General features: G+C 39.3%; 1 protein-coding gene across 1 annotated transcript in view; it reads left to right on the forward strand.

Moving 5' to 3' along the window:
• TRAPPC10 (trafficking protein particle complex subunit 10) overlaps positions 1–22,859 on the forward strand; it is a 94,036-nt gene that overhangs the window by 21,635 nt on the left and 49,542 nt on the right. Inside the window, exons 2-10 of the mRNA XM_050936469.1 lie at positions 4,311–4,392; positions 5,095–5,230; positions 8,675–8,871; positions 11,080–11,275; positions 13,217–13,328; positions 14,561–14,808; positions 16,346–16,492; positions 18,499–18,613; positions 20,222–20,298. Of these exons, the coding sequence (XP_050792426.1) occupies positions 4,311–4,392; positions 5,095–5,230; positions 8,675–8,871; positions 11,080–11,275; positions 13,217–13,328; positions 14,561–14,808; positions 16,346–16,492; positions 18,499–18,613; positions 20,222–20,298 (1,310 nt within the window). The remainder of the gene's footprint in view (positions 1–4,310; positions 4,393–5,094; positions 5,231–8,674; positions 8,872–11,079; positions 11,276–13,216; positions 13,329–14,560; positions 14,809–16,345; positions 16,493–18,498; positions 18,614–20,221; positions 20,299–22,859) is intronic.

Below are 22,859 nucleotides of genomic sequence, written 5' to 3' on the forward strand. Positions count from 1 at the left end.
TGTCTTAGCCAGATTTGAGAGGTTTTTTTTCTTTTTCTCCATTTTTTTCTTCACCCTTTGAGGAGGAGAACCTGAAGTCTTCCCAAATGCATATGTGATGCTTTAGCACAGTGGTCTCCAAACTTTAGAGGTTTGTGCCACCCCGCCCCAGCCTTACTCCAGTGGAGAGCTAGGAGTGGGGCTGGGTGGCGCTTCGTCCCCGCCCTTGATGGGGGCTGGCTGAGGCCTACGGTTGCCAGGTGCCCGGTTTTCAACTGGGAAGTTAGGTCAAAAAGGGGACCTGTCAGCGCCCAGTCAGATGTACTGACCGGACACCAAAAGTCCAGTTACCGCATGGCACGGGGAGGCGCCTGGTCATTAACCCATGCCAGACCCTGCTCAGCCTAAGCTGCGTCCTACCTGCAGGCAGGCTCCTTTTCAGGCTCTCTCAGCCCCAGAGCAGAGGGAGCCTAACTGGGGGGCGGGGGGGAGGGAGAGAGTGGACATGTTAGAGCGACTGATGGGGAGATATGGGGGAGAGGAGCATGTGATAGGGGAGGCAGAACGGGCTGGGACCTTGGGGGAAGTAGTGGGTCAGGGCCTCAGTGGTCCAGTTACCAACAATTAGGAAGGTGCCAACCCTACCTGGACCCCCCCTGCACTCCCCAAACATTCCTCCATGCCCCTTAGGGGCACATGCCCCATAGTTTGGGGACCTCTGCTGTAACAGCTGGAGGCTACTAGACACCTTGCATCGAGAGTTGTTTAAAACTTTACCAAAGACATGTTGGCCATTGTCATCAGCTGCAAAAATCACACGTTGCGATCAGCTGAAAAGCTTGCTGCTCTTGCCAGAAAATCCCATCTGGGGAAAAAGTGAGATCCTTGTTGCTTGATTAAAAAACATACATACATATACATATATATATATTTACCTGATTGCATAACCTGTTTTGAATGTCACCCTCAGTTTGATGGGGAGCTATGGCTTAAATGAAATACGAAAGGATCAGAAATTACCATCTGTTCCCTCCAAATACAAGGTATTACTGTTGTCAATACCATTTTTATTTGTTGCAAAGATTGTTGGAAGGAAAACATTCTTTGCTCTTTCAGTACATATCACTTGCAAGGCCACACAGTGGAAGATTTTCTGATGACTGGAAATCATTCTGACAACAGTTTTCAGCCTGTGGTTCACGGACTCGAAGAGTTTAATGTTAGAAGGGACCATCGTGATCTAGTCTGACCGCCTGCATATTGCAGGTCATAGAACCTCACCCACCCATTCCTGTAATAGACCCCTAACCTCTGGCTGAGTTACTGAAGTCCTCAAATCGTGGTTAAAAGACTTTGTTACAGAGAACCCACTATTTACACTAGTTTAAACCTGCAAGTGACCTGTGCCCCATGCTGCAGAGGAAGGTGAACCCCCCCCCCCCAGGGTTTCTGCCAGTCTGACCTGGGGAAAAATTCCTTCCTGACCTCAGATATGGTGATCTGTTAGACTCTGAGCAACTGGGCAAGATCCACCAGCCAGAGATCTGGGAAAGAATTCTCAGTAGTAATTCAGAGCCCTCCCCATCTAGTGTCCCATGACTAGCCACTAGAGATATTTGTTGCTAGCAATCGCATATCAGCTGCATGCCGTTGTAGGCAGTCTCATCATACCACCCCCTTCATAAACTTTTCAAGCTCAGTTTTGAAGCCAGTTAGGATTTTGTCCCCACTGCTCCCCTTGGAAAGCTGTTCCAGAAGATCACTCCTTTGATCGTTAGAAACCTTCATCCAATTTCAAGACTAAATTCGTTGATGGCCAGTTTATATCCATTTGTTCTTGTGTCAACATTGGTGCTTAACTAAAATGACTCCTCCCCCTCCCTGGTATTTATCCCTCTGATGTATTTATAGAGAGAGATCATATCTCCCCATAGCCTTCTTTAGCTTAGGCTAAACAAGCCAAGCTATTTGAGTCTCCTCTGGTAAGGTAGGTTTTCCATTCATCAGATCATCCTAGTAGCCCTTGTCTACACCTGTTCCTGTTTGAATACATCTTTATAAAATATGGGAGACCAGAACTGCGCCTGTATTCCAGATGAGGTCTCACCAGTGCATTATATAATGGTACTAACTTCCCTATCTCTACTGGAAATAGCTTGCTTGATGCATCCTAGGTCTGCATTAGCGTTTTTCACATCTGCATCACGTTGATGGCTCATAGTCATCCTGTGGTCAACCAATAAACCCAGGTCTTTCTCCTCCTCTCTCACTTACAACTGATACGTCCCCAGCTTACAGGAGAAATTCTTGTTAGTCCCTAGATGCATGACCTTGTATTTTGTGCTATTAAATTTCATCCCATTTCTATTACTCCAACTTACAAAGTCGTCCCAGATCATCTTGGTAAGATATTCTGGTCTTCCTCCTTATTGGCAATACCTCCCAACTTTGTGTCATCAGCAGATTTTATTAATACACTTATACTGCCTAAGATTTCCAAAGGGATCCACACCTCAATTTGAAACTTTTAGGGGTCTGCAAATGAAGAGGTTGAAAATCACTGTTCTGTGATGCTGCCAACAGGGGGCTCAGAAGCAGGATATAAACTCTGTCCTGTCATTCTTGTATAAAAGATAGCTGGGATCTTGGAACCAAACTTTTGATGTTCAACTGTTTCAGATTTTATGTGATTTAAACTAAATATGGCTAAATATCCAATATATCTGTGCATTTATAAAAGTGAGTTAACGCTAGTTGAGAGATCTTCATGCTAAGCAACAATTGTTTAAAAAAATAGAAATATATGAAATAATCTAGTGCCTTGGATTTTTGTTCAGTGTTCTTTTGAGATCACACTTGTAGTTACATATTTTTTTGAAGGAGCCAAAATATCCAAATCACCTCCTTAGATGCAGAATGCAGGAATTACTTTTCCTTTTAGTACTTTAGGTGTTGGTGGTGATTCTTTCCTTTTTACTAAAAACGAAACTACGCAATAGGCATACTGAGCTATGCTACCAATCCAAAATTTGATTATGAACCAAATTTAAAAGCTGAATTATTCTCCCCTTCCAAGGTGTTATAAGGCAAGCTAAGGAAAGGCTGGATCTGTAAGTCTTGGAGTTTTTTCTTCTCGGTTTACACTATCACAGGATGAGGTTGTTCTGTGCACTCGGTTGTCATAGTTCAAGTTTAAAGGCAGAAAACCTCCCACACTTCTTCCGAGTCCATTCCTTTGTTAATTTACCTTAAATGCCTTGGGATGACATTACCCCCAATCTTAACTACATCGGGATTTTTTTTAATTGTGTGAATTCATTGTGTTCTAGGTTTTGGATAATCTTGTTTTGGTTTTTATAGGTCTAAAATTTGACGCACTTAAAATTTTGATCTGGTGAGCACTATTCTCCAAATGGTTTATTGCTGATTAAATTTAGTTTCCTATATCAAATATACAATTCGATTCTACTCTGAGCTGCAACACTAGTTACTGATCTCATTTTAATGGAGAGGTGGTGTTTAAATGATGGGAAGAACAATATACTGAATGGGAAAAAAAATCAATGGCTGACTCATGCTCTAGTTTAAAATCGAGCAAAATTGATGAGTAGTAATTAGACAATAAAATCCCGTGGGAAAGTAAAAAGTTCTTGAGGTTCTAAGTTTATATTATGAAAAGTAACTTTTTTTTAAAATGTAACTTAGAGTATTGAAATGAGGGATGTAGCCTTTACTGTTTTGTAATTTTGTATAATACATAATAAAAGTTCTAAAACTAAATTTTTTTTTCTGACCTACTTGATCTTTTTTGTGGGGGGGGGGGGCGCGGCACGGGGGGATTAGATGGTTTGGGCAACATCCTATTATGTCTTGTTGCCAAGGATGTAAATGTCAGCTGGATACTATTATATTGCTGAAAATCAGTTACTTTTTTCTGTGCTGGATTATACATTTTGTTCTATTTATCTTTCTTCGTAGTACAGTGACATTAGTACCTAGCCTGTCTTGTGTAAACTGATTGAAGTTTTTGGAGGCTGTTTGGTTTTTGTGATGTTGTACAACATTGGACTGCTAGCTGTAGCTGAGTTTTTTTTTTTTTTTTCTCACAACTTCTATGGAATTTCGGGACAGCTATATGAATGGTGTTTCGTAGAGATAGTCAATAACAAGAAGTTATTTTAAAGCATTTTTCTATACAGCAGTGTTATCCATGCATCCAGTATGAAAATGAGTCTCTTAAAAATGTAACTATGGTATAGTTTACTCTTAAATCTTGTCCATATATATTTTAAAAGGGAACTTTTTATAAATATGGGTCTCTTTAATTTTAGGTGCTGGAGATCAGAATTTATTCACTTCTGTATATCCTATGCTTTCTCAGCAGCTTCCAAAAGAACCCATGGAATGGAGAAGGTAGAGTATTTCCACCTCTCTTTCTCTCCCTCACCCTTTGCTCTATTTTGATGCACATTGTTGGATTTAGGAAAATGTGACTAATAATGTGACACTGTGCAGTGAATTGTGTTGGTTTGGAAGCTCAACAAAAGGAAACATTTCTGGTTTTCAGAGTCAATTTTCCTTGAACTCTGGATGTTGGGCCATTTGGTATGTTGGTTCCCACATTTAGCTCAGGCTGAATTTAAAATCATAAAGGGATTAGCAGCACTAAAGATTAGTTTTACTGGTATCTCCAGGTTGCACTTTGGGCAACCATGCTTTGAAGATAAGCCTGGTTCCTGCTTTAATGGGCATATGGGAAAGACTTAAAAACAGAATTGGGCTGTGGAACCTGTGACATCCACAGCCAAAGGCCACCTCTAATTTTGGAGGAACACAAGAACATGTAAAGGAGAATCTTTTAAAAATGAAAGCTGGAAGTTTCCAGCCCTCTTCCTTGCAAAGAGAATGTGTCTTATTTTCGGAGAAAACAGATGAATTTTTGAATTGATGCTACATGAATCAAACCATAAAGAACACAGTTAAGTTTTGTGAGTTTTTTTTTTTTTTTTTTAAAAAGCTACATTTGTAATGTTTGCTCTATCATTTCTGTTCTACTTCTAGTTTTGCTGCTTATTTCTCAATTACTAATGGTAATTCTTTTAAAATTCTGCATAGGTCTTACGGACGTGCTCCTAAGATGATTCATCTTGAATCTAATTTTGTTCAATTCAAAGAGGAGCTGTTACCCAAAGAAGGAAACAAGGCTCTCCTGACTTTTCCCTTCCTTCATATTTATTGGACAGAATGTTGTGTAAGTATTAGGAAAATATTAAGCATGAACCATGCACGTAATAAGATATGAGAGTGGGACTGAAGATAAAATAAGCTCTGCCCTGTCTCAGTTTGGTGAATGGGATGTGCTGGTTCTACACTCTGTCCCCTTATTCGTATTGGTTACATTTGTTACTACCAGGGTCACCAATGGGTGGGGGAGTTGCATTGTCCTAATATGAGACAAGTTTGATGTTATCAGATGGCACTTGAGAAGGATGAAGCCTTGGGGAACTTGAGTTTCTCAAGTGCATAAAATCACCAAGTTAATCTGTTGTGGTTTCTGATGGAAGGTGAGGTGTGAAATGGTATGCAATATACTAAAATTAGCAGATTAGAACATAAAAATGTCCATACTGGGTCAGACCAAAGGTCCATCCAGCCCAGTATTCTATCTACCGACAATGGCCAATGCCAGGTGTCCCAGAGGGAGTGAACCTAATGAGTAATGATCAAGTGATCTCTCTTGCCATCCATTAACACCCTTTGACAAACAGAAGCTAGGGACACCATTCCTTACCCATCCTAGCTAATTGCCATTAATGGATTTAACCTGCTTTAGTTTATCTAGTTCTCTTTTAAACCTTGTTACAGTCCTAGCGTTCACAACCTCCTCAGGCAAGAAGTTCCACAGGTTGACTGTGCGCTGTGTGAAGAACAGCTTCCTTTTGTTTGTTTTAAACCTGCTGCCCATTAGTGATTTCCTAATTTAATGTGCAGATCTGTGTTTCATAAATTAAGACATTACAGGAGATATGGGATTTATGCCTCATAGTGGGAAAACAGATGGAATGTGAGGATGGTATAATGAATGCTTTTTAAAGTATTGATGGTGAATTAAATTAAAGGAAAAATCCTGCTCTGAGCATCTAGAGTTATTTGAAAAGTTAACAAAATAATAAAGGTAACCACAAGAATGTAAAGAAAACTAATAAAACGTGGTCAATATGTTATGGATTAAAAACTAACAGGTAACAGTCATAGTGCATGGCAACATGTATGACTGCATAGTTTAATGTGGGGCACAGTGGAAGTCTGTTTTGGGAACAATTGTTTTAGTATATTGGTTTGAAGGAGATAGTAGCCAATGACTTGATGACACTTAGTCATGTTTGTTTATTAAACACTAGAGGTGGGTTAATAACACCAAAAAACCCTGCAAGTATTCACTATAATATAAAAATGAACTTTTTGACTTTTCTGCTGTCCCGGTACACAACATTTTGTTTGTTCAAATGATCGTGGAAGGTAATCAAGTCTTTCTTGCATAAGTTTTCATAAAAAGTAAATTTTAAACTTGCCCACTTGAGCATTTGAACTGTAACTTATATTCTTCTTTGAGTGCTTGTTCATGTCCATTCCAATCAGGTGTCTGTGTGCACGATGGCCAGAAGATTTTTCCCTTAGCAGCATCTGTCGGGTCGGTCTGGGCGCTTCAGAAGTCACGCCTTCATGGTGCCTAATATATACCCCTGGCAACCCACCACCCCTTCAGTTCCTTCTTACCACCAGTGATGGTGGCTGGAACTTCCCTTGGCTTTTGCTCAGCAAGTTTCTTCATTATTCTGTGTATATAGTTAGTTAATTGTTGGTAGTACTCCAGTTAAAGTTTAGTATAGTAGTTGAGGGGGAGGCGCCCTGCACCATGTTTTTTAAGGACGAGGTTCACTCAGGCCCCATCAGGCCTTCCTCCCAAAGATGGTATTGCAGTTGCATATCAACCAGGACATTTTACTCCTGGTTTTCTACCCCAAGTCTCATGTGACTAACAGGGAGCAGAGGCTCCACACTCTCGACATCCACAGAGCGCTGGCCTTTTACATCAAAAGGACGAAACAGTTCAGGAAGTCGGTACAGTTCTTAGTTGCAATAGCGGACAGGATGAAGGACCAGCCTATTTCGACACAACACTTTTCATCATGGATTGTGGCCTGCGTTACCAAGTGCTACAATCTAGTAAGGATCCCAGCGCCCCTATAATGGTGCACTCTACAGGAGCACAAGCTTCATCAACAGCTTTTCTGGCTCAAGTCCTTGCCCAGGAAATTTGCAGGGCAGCAATGTGGTCATTGATGCACACTTTCGCTGCACACTGTGCAATTACCAGACAGGCCAGAGATGATGCAGCCTTTGGAAGAGCAGTACTCCAGTCAGTGGACAGCAGAGCAGTACTCAAGTCAGTGGACAGCTCCGACCCCTCCTCCTAAATTTGTTTGGGAGTCACCTGAATGGCATCGACATGATCAAGCACTTGAAGAAAAAACTTTCTCGTAACTGTTGTTCTTTGAGGAGATGTTCTTGTCCATTCCAATACCCACCCTCCTATCCCTCTGTTGGAGTAGCCGGCAAGAAGGAACTAAAGAGATGGTGGGTCGGCAGGGCTATATATTAGGTGCCATGAGGGCGCGACCCCAGGGGGCACCCAGGCCGACCCGATGGATGCTGCTAAGGGAAAAATCTTCCGGCCATCGTGCACGTGCATGCGTGCACGCCTGATTGGAATGGACGTGAACACCACATCTCGAAGAACAACAGTTAAAAGAAGGTGAGTGACCATTTTTTTTATAGTGACACTGCTTGACGCAGCAAGAGTACAGGATTTCCAAAACCCTTTACTAGATCCCTGGCATAGTGGAAACTGAACTATACAAGGATCTGACCACATCCTTGGCAGCAACACAATGCATACATGCACTGTCCCATTATGAAAATGGGAGATAATTCACACAGCCAGTAAATCAGAATTTAATCTGTTACAAGAATCATGCTTTAGATCATGTTTGTGATCCAAAAATGGAAAAATTTAAAACTTCCTAATATTGCTTATCTGCAATGTTTCATTCACCGGGAGTTATCGTCATTATAGGAAAAATTCCCATACAATTAAAACAGACACTAACCATGGGACTTGACCAGTCACAACTAACCAACCCAACTTTGCATCGTGAATATTCATAGCAATATGTTCATAGTTGATCTGTAAAAAAGAAAAAAGTTACAGAAAATGAGTTACTTCATTTGTTTAAATTTAAGTCATTGAAGATACAAACAACTTAAAGCTTTCCAGTGGTGTTGGAAAACCCAAATGCCACTGCGTTGTTGGTGTATTAGAACCAGAAAATGAAATTAATCAGTCTAGTTTCATTGTCTTAATTGAATCAAGTTCCAAATTTCAATGAGTTGTTCAGGGTAAATTTGATTTTTAAAAATCTTTCGTTTGCAAGAGTCTAAAGTAATAGTAATAAAGGAGGCAATCGAAAGAATAAAACCTTACCTTGACGTTGTCCTCATTTAACTTCTCAATAATCTGTGTCGCTAATTCCATTTGGTATCATTTGAAATGTTTTTTTCCTATTTTAACAAAATCTTTCAAATTTGTCCAGATTGTCAATTTGATTTGCTGATTCATTATTTATAATCCCAGGATACAGAAGTGTACAAAGCTACAGTAAAGGATGACATCACCAAGTGGCAGAATGTTCTGAAAGTGCACAGCTCTGTGGATTGGTTAATTGTGGTAGTTGAGAGTGATGCAAAAAAAAAGAACAAAACCAACATCCTTCCCCGAACATCTATAGTAGATAAAATAAGAAATGACTTCTGTAACAAACAAAGTGACAGGTAAGGACTTTTTCAAAAATATTGTTTATAATTGTAAAACTAGTTTTCTGGATAATCATTTAATAGATCCAGTTTTTCACTTAAAAGAATAATAATTTCCCTGATGCCTAACATTAAGCAAATGGCATTGATGAGATATATGTCCATCTGTCCCAAAATATGAACCAACGGAGGAAAAAGTTTTGCTGCATCTTTTCCTGAATTAGTAGTGGTTTGGAATAAAAATTTTAAGAAAGGGTGTGTGTGGAAATAGTAGTTCTGTAGGGCTACAGTTAAATTCTGGATGTTCACCTCTTCCAGAAAAGATAAAAGGCTTTAAATATGCTGAAGCTATATTTTTGTAGACACTGATTCAGAATAAATGAAGTAACCAAATAAATTTTCAGAACTTCAAATCCTTGGTTTTTCAAGGTTTATGTAAACCCATCACCAGTGAGCCAGAGGAAAAATACAAGAGTAAAGTCTTAGGCCATGTCTACACTATTTAACTTAAGTTTTGTCAATGATCATAAGTCACTTTAATAACATCAGTGGAGCATCCACACAACATTCTTTGTGTAAGCTGAGCGTATCCACAGTCACTGCTTTTTCATTGACAGCTTTGCTGTATCAGGGTAGCTATCTCACTGTGCAACTTCCACCCTCTGCCACCGGGAGCTGTGGGAACAGATCCCGGTGCACCATGGAGGCATGCTCGCTGTCGCATGATTCATTGTTTTGTCCCATCATTCCCTGGGCTTGCTACTTCGTTGTGTGCTGTTTTTCAACAGTCCATATAAACTGTACGCCTGCCACCTCTATCTGGCAGCATAATTCCTGAGCTGCTGATCAGTCTGGTGATGAGCATTATGAACACAGTATGGCTGGTCTTGCAGTATTTCATGAGCTGTGACATAGAGTGAATTGGTGATGCCTGCCCTACTGATTGTCATGGAAACAAATAATTGAAAATTGCTGCAGGCGTTCATGGGCCAGTTTGCCAGTGTGGACTATCGGTGCTGGGCTTAAGAAACAAGCACTCAGTGATGGGAGCGCATCATGACGAATGTATGAGATGACGAGCAGTGGCTGCAGAACTTCTGTATGCACTGAGCCACCTTCCTGGAACGTATCCCAACACTGCGATGCAAAGACACCAGAATGAGAGCTGCCCTCACTGTGGAAAAGTGAGTGGCAATCGCTGTGTGGAAGCTGGCAACTCCAGACTGCTATCAGTCAGTTGCAAACCAGTTTGCAGTTCTAAAGTTCACTGTGGCGGCTGCGGTGACGCAAGAGTGCAGGGCCATTAATCACCTGAAGGGCCGTGACTCTCAGTGATGTCCAGGACAAATAATTGATGACTTTGAGGCAATGGGATTCCCTAATTGCAGGGAGGGAAACTCATATCCCAATTTTGTCCACAGACTATATCATGACAGAGTATATCAACCCAAAAGGGCTACTTCTCCATGGTCTTGCAGGCGCTGGTGAATTACTGAGGCCATTTTGTCTGACATCAGTGCAGGGTGATCAGGGAAGGTGCATGATGCACGCATCTTTCAAAACACTAGACTGTATAGAAAGCTGCGTACTGGGATTTTCTTTCCAAACCAAAATATTCCACCAGGGAAAGTGCAAATGCCCATAATGATCCTTGGCAACCCCACCTACTCCCTGTTCTCATGGCTTATAAAGCCTTACGTCAGGAACCTGTACAGCAGAGCTTTTTTGTGTTTTTTAGATTTCTAATACATTTTTATTGATTTTGAAAATATAGAAAGTACTTATTTTGTAATCTTGTCTTGTGGAACACAGATTTAAATTTCTTTCTAAACCTATCATAAAGTGTAGGACTGTAAGAGACCATGATACATGGTCTGTTGCACTCCCCTGCCAAGGCAGGACTAAGCAATAACTAGATCATTCCTGACAGGTGTCAGGACCCTCTCGCCTACCAAACAAATGCTTCCTTTCTATCTACAGTATGCTCAGGGCTGTTCAATATACATTATCATTTTAATGCTATTACTTTTTACCTCCATTGACTCTCTGTCCTTAGCTCCATACCATTTACTAATAAGTCTTTAATTGATGTTGAATAGAAATCTGAGTTTCCTTGCTCTTTTGATTTGACATTGTTTACAGTAGTTAATTGCAAGGGCTATAATATTTTGTGTCTGGATGTTACTTTTTATTCCCACAAAATAATTTCCATCAATATCTTTACAGATGTGTAGTACTGTCTGACCCCTTGAAAGACTCTTCCCGTTCTCAGGAATCCTGGAACGCCTTCCTGACAAAACTCAGGACGCTGCTTCTCATGTCTTTTACCAAAAATCTAGGCAAGTTTGAAGATGACATGAGAACTTTGAGGGAAAAGAGGACTGAGCCAGGATGGAGTTTTTGCGAGTATTTCATGGTCCAGGTACAGACTTAAAGAAGAAATTAAAAAAAAAAAAATTAGTCCTTTTGTTTTGTTGAAAGCATTCTTTTTGGCTGTATTTTTTTAGATCAGTCTCCTTTTTAAAAGGTACAGAGGCTAGTATTATGGCAAAAATTGTCACTATTCTTGCCTGCAATGTTTTTTGTGATGCTGTGTTCCCCTGTTCTGTTCAGGCTTCTGTGTGTCTTAGGACCTTGAACAGCAGAAAGGCTATGGATTAGTTGTGAGCACAGATTTTTTTTTTTAATAAGCATTTTATTAGTTGTTCCATTGCCTTTGTGTAAAAGTCTTGAAAAATTAAAATATATTATGGTTGTGCAAATGAACCCTTCTAGTTAAAATATTATTCCAATGTGCTCTACATATTACTAAACTTTCTTTTGCTTAGAATGTTATCAGAGTATAAATGATCTTAAAGTTATTTTTTAAAAATGGAATCATGTAATTCTCTGAAGAGAATTCTGTTTTCAGATGTTTTGAATTTCCAGATCTGCGTGACTCTTAAATGTATTTGATTTGTTCTAATAAACATTTAAACACTTACAGAAAAAACGACACATTCAAATTATAACATTAGGGATTGATTTGATGTGTGATGCCATATAGTTTTGAGTTTTTGCATTATGTAAGATTGGTCCCACCACCACTTGAGACTTCTTACCTCCCCACTTACCTTCCTCTTCTCTCCCCTCCCCTCCTCCCGGGCTCATTATGTAACACAAAACCAGGTGGTTGGACAGGAGAAGTCTCCTTAAGGTGGAATTGAGGGTGAAAATACATATCAGTAATTTAGGGTAAAATAACATTACGGTGATGTTGTTGCAATTATCCCAAACCTAAGTGTGCGCCCGCAGCCCTGGAGTTCTCTGTCCCCAGCAGGCGTGGAGCCATGACTCCTCTTGAAGCCGGAGAGAAGCTACGGCCCCGCGCCTGCCGGGGACAGAGCACTGGTGCCCACAGCCTCGGAGTTCTCTGTCCCTGACAGGTGTGGGGCCATGGCTTCTCTCCTCTGCTGGGCACTAGGCGGGGGCACATCAATGTCCCTGCAGGTACCATGGCGTTGGGGACCACTGGTATTTGGCCTTAAAGGGGAGCCAAGTTATGATCGCGTTATATGTGATGTCGCGTTATGGCGGGGTACGTTATTGCGAGGTTTGACTGTACCTTATTCGTAGTCATGTAGGCTGAAGTTCAAAGCTTTTGCATTATTCTGTTAACCCTATTCAGGATGGAAGGAGAGGTGACACCAAGTGCTAAGTTTGTTAAAGGACCTGTTTAACTAATTTTAACTCCTAAACTCATTAACAGATTTACTTGTAAATTCCGAGAAAGTTTATTCTATGGAGTGAGCACTGTTGTTTGGGGGAAAATAGATGGAATTTTTCATACATAACATATGTTGAATCCCTGCTTTAAGTGTAAAACCGAACTTTAATTGTGGAGCTGCAACTAGTGTCTCCATAATATAAATAGAATGAATAAATTATAAGAACATTAACAGTGTTTTCTGGAAGAGGTGAGTTTTATGAGCTTCCTGAGAGCTGAGGCTTGTTCTAAATATTTTAGTATAGCGAGTAAGGGCTTGTCTGTACAGGAAGAATTTACCAGTATAATTATACCACTATAACTTTCCATGTGGACAGGCTTACTGTAGTTTAGTTTTTTCCCATTTAGCTTTGGAAGCAGTATAGGTTAACTTGGAAAAAGGCACTCTTATTCTGGAATTAGGGTATCCATCAGGGGAGTTATAGCAGTATAATTAATCGTAACATTACATTGTCCTGGGTATTCAAACCCTCAGACAAGTTTGGAGAATTCCTTTTGGGTTAGTGAGTCCTTTTCATAGTTAATTTTTAAAATCCACGATATTGACCGCAATACATTTTGAAAACGTATACCTTTCTTTTTCCGTATGTTTAAAAGGAAGAGCTGGCCTTTGTCTTTGAAATGCTGCAGCAGTTTGAAGATGCCTTGGTGCAATATGATGAACTTGATGCCTTGTTCTCTCAATATGTTGTTAACTTTGGTGCTGGTGGTAAGTGCTTTAAATCAACAAGTGAACGTGTGCAGCAGATTAGTTAGTTCTACTCTCTGTTCTGCTCAGGACCAAGTTAAAGTAAGATAGGGCCCTAGGCACAACATCTGCGGTTCTGCCATACCCTTTCCTATGGTGGCAGCAGATTTCAATTAAGATGAATGAGACATGATACTTGGAGCTATTGTTTCATGCTCGCTCCAGATTCAGACAGACAACAGTCATACTCTGGTCATATGTTCAAGCTTTTCTTTGCATCCATGAGGTCTGGAAACATAATGAAAGCTGAGATTCTGGTCTCATGTGACTCCAAGAACTGGGGTCCCTAGCCATGGGTCTAAAGTACCTATGTCTTGATCTGGCCCTTGTGCTGCTGCTTGTTCCCAAAGCTTGCTATTGAGTCATTAAAAATCAAATCTCCCAGCATGCTATTTTGAAGGCTTCCCATTGAATCTAATATGATTTTTAAATCACATGCATGATTACAGGCTACCTTAGACGCTAGCTAAAATGTAGTTTTCAGATTAGATACAGTAAGGAATTCTAGACACTGTAGCGGTATGCCATGCCCAGTTAATGCATATGTATACAATTCTTTCCTTGTATATTTAATATAAATTGTTTTCTACAAGCAGCATGAGACTTGAGTTCATTTCAGTTTGGCAATAACATGGGATACATACCTTTCGAGAAGTGTCAAGTAATGTGAAATCAATCATTTTGTATAAGATGTTATGATATTTCATAATACAACATGAGGTGTTCAGATACCTCTAAGTGTAGATGTAAAATACAAAGATGTATGGAACACTTAACAAATAACTTATAGTGAGTTAGGGGGGTAAAGGCAGATATAACTAAAATAAGGGACACACCTATCATGATGAGGTGTAAATAATGGATGTTCAGTCAGATAAAGTTGCTCAGCTTTCTAGCTGTAATTTCACTTGAGATTTACTTTAATCATCCAGAAATAACGTTGTAAACTAATTGTCTTACAGCTTATAGCTGTCAGGTATTTAGGTCAACATTTTAAAAATTAGGTGCCTAATTTTAAATATCTAGAGTAAGTAATGGGAGATGTGGGTGCCACTCTTGAAAATCAGGCTGCTTATGTAGGTATTTGAGTTAAAGGTTGGCCCTAACATTGTTGTGGGGTTTGGGGGGGAAAAAAAAAAAGCCTTACTTTAAAATAATGGTTTTGGAGGTTAACTGTATATTTGTTTACTTAGATGGAGCAAATTGGTTGACATTTTTCTGCCAACCAGTGCGGAGCTGGAATGGGTTGATTCTCCGTAAACCAATTGATATGGAGAAACGAGAGCTAATTCAGAATCAAGAAGCCACTCTACTAGACTTGCGCAGTTACCTGTTTTCTCGCCAGTGCACGTTGCTGATCTTCCTACAAAGACCGTGGGAGGTGTCCCAGCGAGCTCTAGAGCTTCTTCACAACTGTGTACAGGAGCTTAAGCTACTAGAAGTGAGTTAGTGTAATAGAATTCATTATATAAATAACATCTCTTATTCAATAATAATAGAGGTTTCTGTCCAGTTGTCACTCACTGCGAACACATTTAGCACTGCTAGTGTACTATCAATATAATGGTGTACAAATGTTTCTAATTGTAATATTGCTACAATATTTATTACGTGTATATTACTATATGTTTTAAAATAAATATCTACCTGTGAGGATCATGACCTGCGTGGTGGGAGGGTCTCAAAGCAGGGACTCGAGCCAGAGTCCAAACATTTTCACAGCAGTGAAACAGTCCTGGAGTCTGAGCCCCCCATGAGCCCAAGTCGGCTGATATGGGGCAGCCATGGGTTTTTCTTTGATGTGTAGCCATATGGATGGAGACTGCATAAAGGTTTGTTTTTTGGAGGTAGCATTATGATTGTCTTGTATTGTTAAAATGTTCTGAGCCTTATCTGAAAAACTAATATAAATTTACTGTGAAGCTGATAGTCATTCATATGCTTCTTTCCTGAATTCATTATCAATGTCATGATCTATTGCCAGTAATTAACTTATATGTGGTAACAAATGTATAGTTGTGTGGGGAATAGGGCAGGAAGGCTATCTTCTTGATATGTGGGCCAGCAGCTCACTTCAGAACTCTGTGTGTGTCTGCTACTGTATCTTAGTGTTATACCGTGGCTTTATCAGATATGCTGGTGGGATAAATTTTGACCATCCCCAATGTATATCAGGTGACCAAAGTTAAGTATTAGTAAGCTGGTCATATATCAGTTTTCAGGAACAGTACTACGTCATTATGGGAAAATGTCTTCCTGATTAATCAAGCTTGTGATTAATTCCTTATTAGTCTTATCCTTGCTATTGTAGCTGCAGATACTATTCTTAGTCAAAGTTAATCCTTCTGATTGTTTCTAAGATACCATGGTAGTGAAAACTCCATGAGATCATTATTAGTTGCACTAAAAAACACTTCCTCTTCTCTACCTTAAATTCGGTGCCTTAGAATTGGATTGTCACGTTACTCATGTATCCCAACACAGAGTAAGTAGGAGTTCCCAATGTATTTATACCTTTTGTTGTTTAATATGCTTTTATCAGATTTTCTCTTACTCCTTTCCAGATTAGACACACCCTAGGTTTGCTTAACACTACCATTTAAGTTGATGTAACTTTTGTCACTCAGGTGTGAACCCCCTTACCCCCTGGAGCAATGTAAGTTTCATCAACTTAAAGCACTGTCTGCATAGTGCTATATCGGCTGGAGATGCTATCTTGCTGATATAGCTTTCACCTCTAGTTGAGGTGGAGTAATTTATGCTGACAGGAGAGCACTGTTCCATTGGCATAGCGTGTCTTCAGATATGCTACAGCAGCGTTGGTGTAGCGGTAGTGTACACTAGCCCTCAGTCTTCTAAATCTCCTTAAATGGAAGCTACTTCCTGTCCAGTGCACCTCTTCCCCAGTCTCTCAAGCTGTGTCCTAATATGATCAAGCAATTATTCATTTCTCAATGACCTTTACTGTTCCTCTTCAGGTCTCTGTTCCTCCTGGAGCTTTGGATTGCTGGGTATTTTTGAGCTGTTTAGAGGTCCTACAAAGAATAGAAGGCTGCTGTGACCGAGCACAAGTAGATGCCAATGTTTCCCACACAGTTGGCCTGTGGAGCTATGCCACTGAAAAGGTAAGCAAGCTGATATGTTTCAGTTACAGAGACATCACTTGAAATGTGCCATGGCTCTGTGACAAACTGGGACATGTTTTATTGTGAATCTAGAAGTTCTTTAATATACTGATCCATAGACTAGCCTGGTAGTACTTTGTTGTGCTACCTGATACAATCAGGTTTACATTTTTTTCTAATTCTTCATTGGGAGGCAAGGGCTGAGAATACTGAAGCACATGCTTAGCTCTTTGATGTAGGGGAGGAAAGAGAAGTGCTTCATGTTGCTAAGCAGTGACTGCTCTAGCTAATCAGTAGTGGTGCTGATTAGCTTTGAAATGAATTTAGGAGGTCTGTCAGCTGAGAGGAGGAGGGTGCTGTGAATGTGTTGCAAGAGGACAAACCCTGAGCTGTATAAGAGCCTCTGCTCCTCCAAACTTTTTATTTATATTTTGATTTTTTTCCCAAACTTCTGGCATATTATGGATTTTGTAGAAATCTAGTTACAATATAGAAATCATGGCTGTTATATAATTACAGTAGAAATAATTGACCTTCACCGTTGTTGACAATGTTGGCTTCAATAGCCCACTTATCTGCTACTCTCCCAAGTTGCTGGGAAGTCTCACATTTTCTTAATTACTATTTTTACTTTATTTATAAAGTAGTACCTCCTAAAATCCCCCATCAGGGTTAGGACTCCATTGCTCTAGGTGCTGTATAAACGTAGGAAGACAGAAGAGCTTATATCCTGAAAAGGCAAGACTAAAGAATAAAATGGAAAAACATACAAGCAAAATAGTCAAGGAGGTGATGGGTACATCAGGCTATTTACAAGCCATTATTACAATGTATAACTGTTTTTATATTAAAACTTTTGGGAGATGCCCTTGGCTTTGAAATAGGGTTGAGGAGTTAATTGTTGGAGTACAGGTGGAGTGGATAAATGGGGAGGGAGAATGTTGAGAAACATAATGGGCAGGGAAAGGTTAGTCTGTAGAAGGATTGCAATGTTAGAGGCATGGAGTGAAGAACACCAGAACCAATGGCAAAGCCGCAAAAGAGGTGGGATTACAAAAAGTCCATTTAGAACCATTAAAAGAAAATATTATTCCACACAGTGTGAAATTTACTACTTCGAGGGGCAAAACAAGTAATGAGACCTATTATAAAATAGATTGGATAACTTGTTGATCAGTAACATCTGTTAAGCTAAAATGACAGTCTAATTCTTCACATCAGAAAATAATCTCCAGGGTTGACCTTCAGTCAGATAGCATCCTTTGACACAGAATTTAGCAAACTATCCCCAGTTCAGTCCCATAATGATCAGTAACTATTCACCTACATCTTTAATGGAACTGTGTTAGTTAAAGGCAGCCTGCTGATCATCTCTGTTCAAGAAGAAATGTTTCACTTCACATGCAGCATTATATAACTAATTAGATTTGTAATGAGTTTTCAGTCTGTATAGCCACCCAGTCTGTACATTGGAGGCTCTGGACTTCATACAGTTGTGTAGTTTAGTTTTTTTTTTACTGAAACACAAGACACTAATTAAATATTATAAACCTGGTATTTTAAATGCACCTGTCTCTTAGTAACTGTCAGATAGATCAAAGTTGTTCTCTCTACATTTAAAAAAAAAACAACAAAAAACCCCAACCCCCTGGATTTAATAAGTATCGATATTTCAAATGTGTTATAAAAATAAGTGCCGAGTGTTTACATTTTAACGTCTTTAATACCAAAAGTTATTGACTTGTAAATGTAATTTAGTCTTGAAAAGCTGAAAGGAATCTTATTTCAGTAAAATGCTCAGCCACTTTTATAAGGCGCTCCTATCTGTCCCTTGAGGAGATAATTTTAATAAAGGTTTTATAAGTGTAGTAATATGACAATAGTATTTATTATCAAAACATGATCTGTTGGGAGTCATGATGTAGAAGACCTTTGTTAGCAAGGCTTTTTGTATGAATATTTGTAACTTTTTGAAACATATTTATGGCATGTATTTATTTCCATAGCTAAAGTCCCTTGGTTACCTGTGTGGACTTGTGTCAGAAAAGGGACCTAATTCAGAAGATCTTAACAGAACAGTTGATCTGTTAGCAGGCTTGGGAGCAGAGCGCCCCGAAACAGGTACTACCAGAAACATATATACTTTATGTAATACCTTGCTATCTGTTTAAGTATGTGGTGGCTTCCCTCTTAAATTAGCTCTTTAGATGGGGAGAATTAAATCCTGTTCTGTAAGTGGATAAAAGTACACGTGATACTGTGGGGGTGAAGGGAAAAGGGGGAGCATATGTTCTTTATGAGTGGTATAGTGTGTGTATTTCGATATTTTTTTTAAAAAAAATTAATTATAACCCTTTAATGTGGAGTGTGACTTTCCCAGTGTATATTAAATTTATCAACATTATGAGGTGCCACAGCAGACATCTCTGATCGCTCTTGGTTCCGAATTATACTTTTATTACTGCTCCTACAACAAGCCGTAAAATTAAAATTCTCAGTTTGAAAATGAAACAGAAGAATCCTTATCTGATATTGTATACCCTGTATGTAACTAGAGTTATAAAGTGACATCATTGTACTGTATTCGAACCACGTAGATTTAGTTGGCCTTGTTTCTGTATCAGTCTGAATCTCTAAACAATTACTAGAAAAAATTCCATATGTTACACTAATTGTACCAGTAGATATTTATTTGTACTGTTTGCCAAATGCTGAGATGTAATTCTACTTTTGCAGGTGGGATAATGAGTGAAAGGGAATCCAGCAATATGCAGTCTACTTCAATTCCATTAAAAGCGAGTTTTCCCTTTTATAATTTTTGACTTGCTGCAGTTGGTAGTTTTTTTTCCTCACCAAGTGTTTGGAGTGACATAAAGATGTTAAACCAAACAACTTTTTTTAAGTTCCAATATTGCAGACTTTTCTAGTAGAATGCAACACTTTAAAGTCATTTGAGAGACTAAAATACCATATAAAGTACAGACCTGAAGAAGAGCTCTCTGTAAGATCAAAAACTTAGCTCTTTCACCAACAGAAGTTGGTCAAATAGAAGACATTACATCACCTATTTTGTCTCTCTAAAGGTAGTCACAGCGCCAGCGCTGGGAGAGAGCTCTCCCAGCGCTGCATGTACTCCACCTCCTCATGGGGATTAGCTTGCAGCGCTGGGAGCCGCGCTCCCAGCGCTGTGGCACTGTTTACATTGGCGCTTTACAGCGCTGTATCCTGCAGCGCTCAGGGGGCTGTTTTTTTCACACCCCTGAGCAAGAAAGTTGCAGCGCTGTAAAACGCCAGTGTAGCCATGACCTGCTGTAAAGTGCAGAAACTTCTCATACTGTTTTTTATAAATCCTAAAATGGGTAAGTATGAGAAGTCTTAACCTTGTTAAGATACAGAGGAGTATCTAAATATAATTTTATGTTCTGACAGATTTTGGTGAATGTGATATAGAACAGTATTTTTAAAACAGTGTAGGGAAGTTTTCGTAGCTGCTGTAATGTAATTTGAATTTTGACTGGAGCAACACATGTAGTGGTCAGTAAAATAAATCCTGTTAACTAGACATTTTAATTTAGAATTTGAAAAAACAAGATTACGTTACCTAAATAGTCTGGACCATCTTTAACTGTAGCACGTAATATAAAAATAATGTTGTTCTCACTCTACATTTCATTATTGCACGTTAAAACAAAAATCTGTAATCAGTATTTTCTTCATTTTATTTTGAAGCCAACACCGCACAAAGCCCTTATAAGAAACTCAAGGAGGCCTTATCATCCGTAGAAGCTTTTGAAAAACACTACTTAGTAAGTATGGTGTAGAAGTATTTACACTGTAGTAAATATACATACAGAAAATGGTGAACCTGTTATGTATATTCATGGAATGGTTAAGGCCATCATTTTCAAACCTTGGGTACCTAATGTTAAGGTCTCAAATCTGTATTCTGGCACTTATGCAGTCTGAGGCCTGGTCTGCACAGGGGAGCGGGGTGGGGGGGTGGGAATTGATCTAAGTTACGCAACTTCATCTCAGTGAATAACATAGCTGAAGTTGAAGTACTTAGATTGACTTATTGTGGTGTCTTCACTGTGGTGAGTTGACTGCTACCGCTCCCCCGTCGACTCTACTTGTGCCTCTCACCGAGCTGGAGTACAGGAGTCAACGGGAGAGCACTTGGGGGTTGATTTTATTGTCTAGACTAGATGCAATAAATCGATCCCTGCTGGATCGGTCACTGCCCGCTGATCCGGCCGGTAGTGAAGACATACCCTGACATTCAAATGTGCACACTATTGTTTAGTTAGTATCACAATATGGAGTTGGGAGCTTAACATTAGTCACAAGGTTTTGAAATTTTTGGTTTAACCTGAATACCTATTACAATGGGGATGTAAATGGATTTGTAACTTCATATGTTCTAAAAAAAAAATTGTCCATACTTTCAGAAACTATATATTATTCTGATCTTAGATTATATGATGGATAATTTAGATCTGTTCAGGAAACAGTCTGATGTTTGCATCCAGCTTTTCAGGAAATTTTCTTAAGCTTTGATCTTAAATGGGATTTTTTTCCTGAGTATAATGTTAATCCTATTGAAGCTGATGATACTCAGCATAGGTGTAAGGGTTGGAGATAGCGTGTCTTGTTGAATGATCAAAACCTTAGTTGTATGTTAAAGAATCATAGCTTGTGTGTTTGTAATGTGGTATCTCCTTTTCTCTAGTATGGAGCCACAGTAATAATTCTGTAGTTATATTTGTAAGCTACTTCGTATTAAGTCAGACTTTTCACGTCACCCAATTTTTTTTCTTTATGAAAAAACTCCCTTGTGCCTGAAACTTGTACATACTGTTAGGCCAGTGACATTTGGTATGGAAGAAGTTGAGGGAAATTGAATGAATCCCTCTTAAAATATGGGACTTTGAAAATTGTGCCCTTTTTCAATTTTGTAAAAGTATCTCAGAAAGGGTTTGGTCTAAACACTTCAAATTTCTCAGTAAGAACTAATGCATATTAGTACGCTAGTAAATTTTTGGAATGACAATGCAAAAATTTGAATTGAACTTCTGAGAACTTTGTAAAGGTCTCTAATCTCTGAGATCTTGCAGCATTTAAGAAATTGTAAGCTAAATAAATGCCTGCAGAGCTTGGAAGTTACATTAGTGAAATTCCTTTGTGCTTCTGGCTGCACAGAACTTGAATGCATTAGAAATTCAAATAAGTAATTAGTGCACACTGTAAAAGTGTATATATTTCCAACCTCAGTTGCATCAATAAATATAATTGGAAATTGAAGCACATTCATATTTTTATAATGAGACATTTCTATTTACTGACAACACAATCTCAAGATATCTATTTAATTAATTAAAATTAGAAGAGTAAGGAAATTTCCAACTAAAACTAGGAATTATGGATGTTGAAACATTTTGAAATATTCATATACACTTTAAGTAATGTTGTAGGGTTTTTAAATTTCGAAAGTCACAAAATGCTGAGCTACAATTCCATGAACTACTTTTTCTGATTCTGTAGTGTCCTAATTAAGAGATTATAAGTCTCAACAACTTTAGAAACTTTTTCATATCAAGTGTAAAATGTACTACACACGTTGGCTCCTGTCTTTTTGTGTGTATGTAACTGAGGTGTTTATAGCCAGTATGTCTACAATTGACAATGTAGGGATGTTTGATCTATCTCAGTGGTTCTCAGACTGTTTTAATGGGGTCACCACAGCTGGCTTTAGACTTGCTGGGTCCCGGGGCTAAAGGCCAAGCCCCACTGTGGGGAGTTACAGGCTGGGCTTCAGATCCTCTTACCCACCCTCCCCCTCCTACCCAGGGCAGCGGGGCTTAGTTGGGTTCAGGCATTGTACCCCTCTGCTGAGATTGTGTAGTAATTTTTGTTGTCAGAAGGGGGTCGTGGAATGAAGTTTGAGGGTGGGGTAAAACCATCATGAGTTCTTAATGAGAGAAAGATGGGGTTTTAGTCTGTATATCGAGACTCGACAGGGAAGATCTTAATTGTGAAATGTTGAATGGGAAATACTGTCTTTAGACTATGTGGGAGGTGAAATGTTGCTGAACATAGCAGGAAGGGAGGGTTGTGTTTCTAGCCTGTATAGGGATAGAATGATACAAAATGTTGGTATCCGTGGTCCAGAGTGGATGAGGAGACTGAAGGAGCTGGTGTTGCCAACATGTGATATATGTGGTGGTTTTCTGGTTAATGTGTTTGTGAAGGAGAGGGGTCTGTAGCCATATTAGAAATTTAGCTGTGGGAAGGGACGGAGGGCTAAGAAAACTGACCAGCAAGTTGTGGCTGTACAGGGAATGGGGCTCAAGGGTTGGTTGTCTTCCAG

The sequence above is a fragment of the Gopherus flavomarginatus genome, chromosome 1, assembly GCF_025201925.1.
Source record: "Gopherus flavomarginatus isolate rGopFla2 chromosome 1, rGopFla2.mat.asm, whole genome shotgun sequence".
Classification (NCBI taxonomy): Eukaryota; Metazoa; Chordata; order Testudines; family Testudinidae; genus Gopherus; species Gopherus flavomarginatus.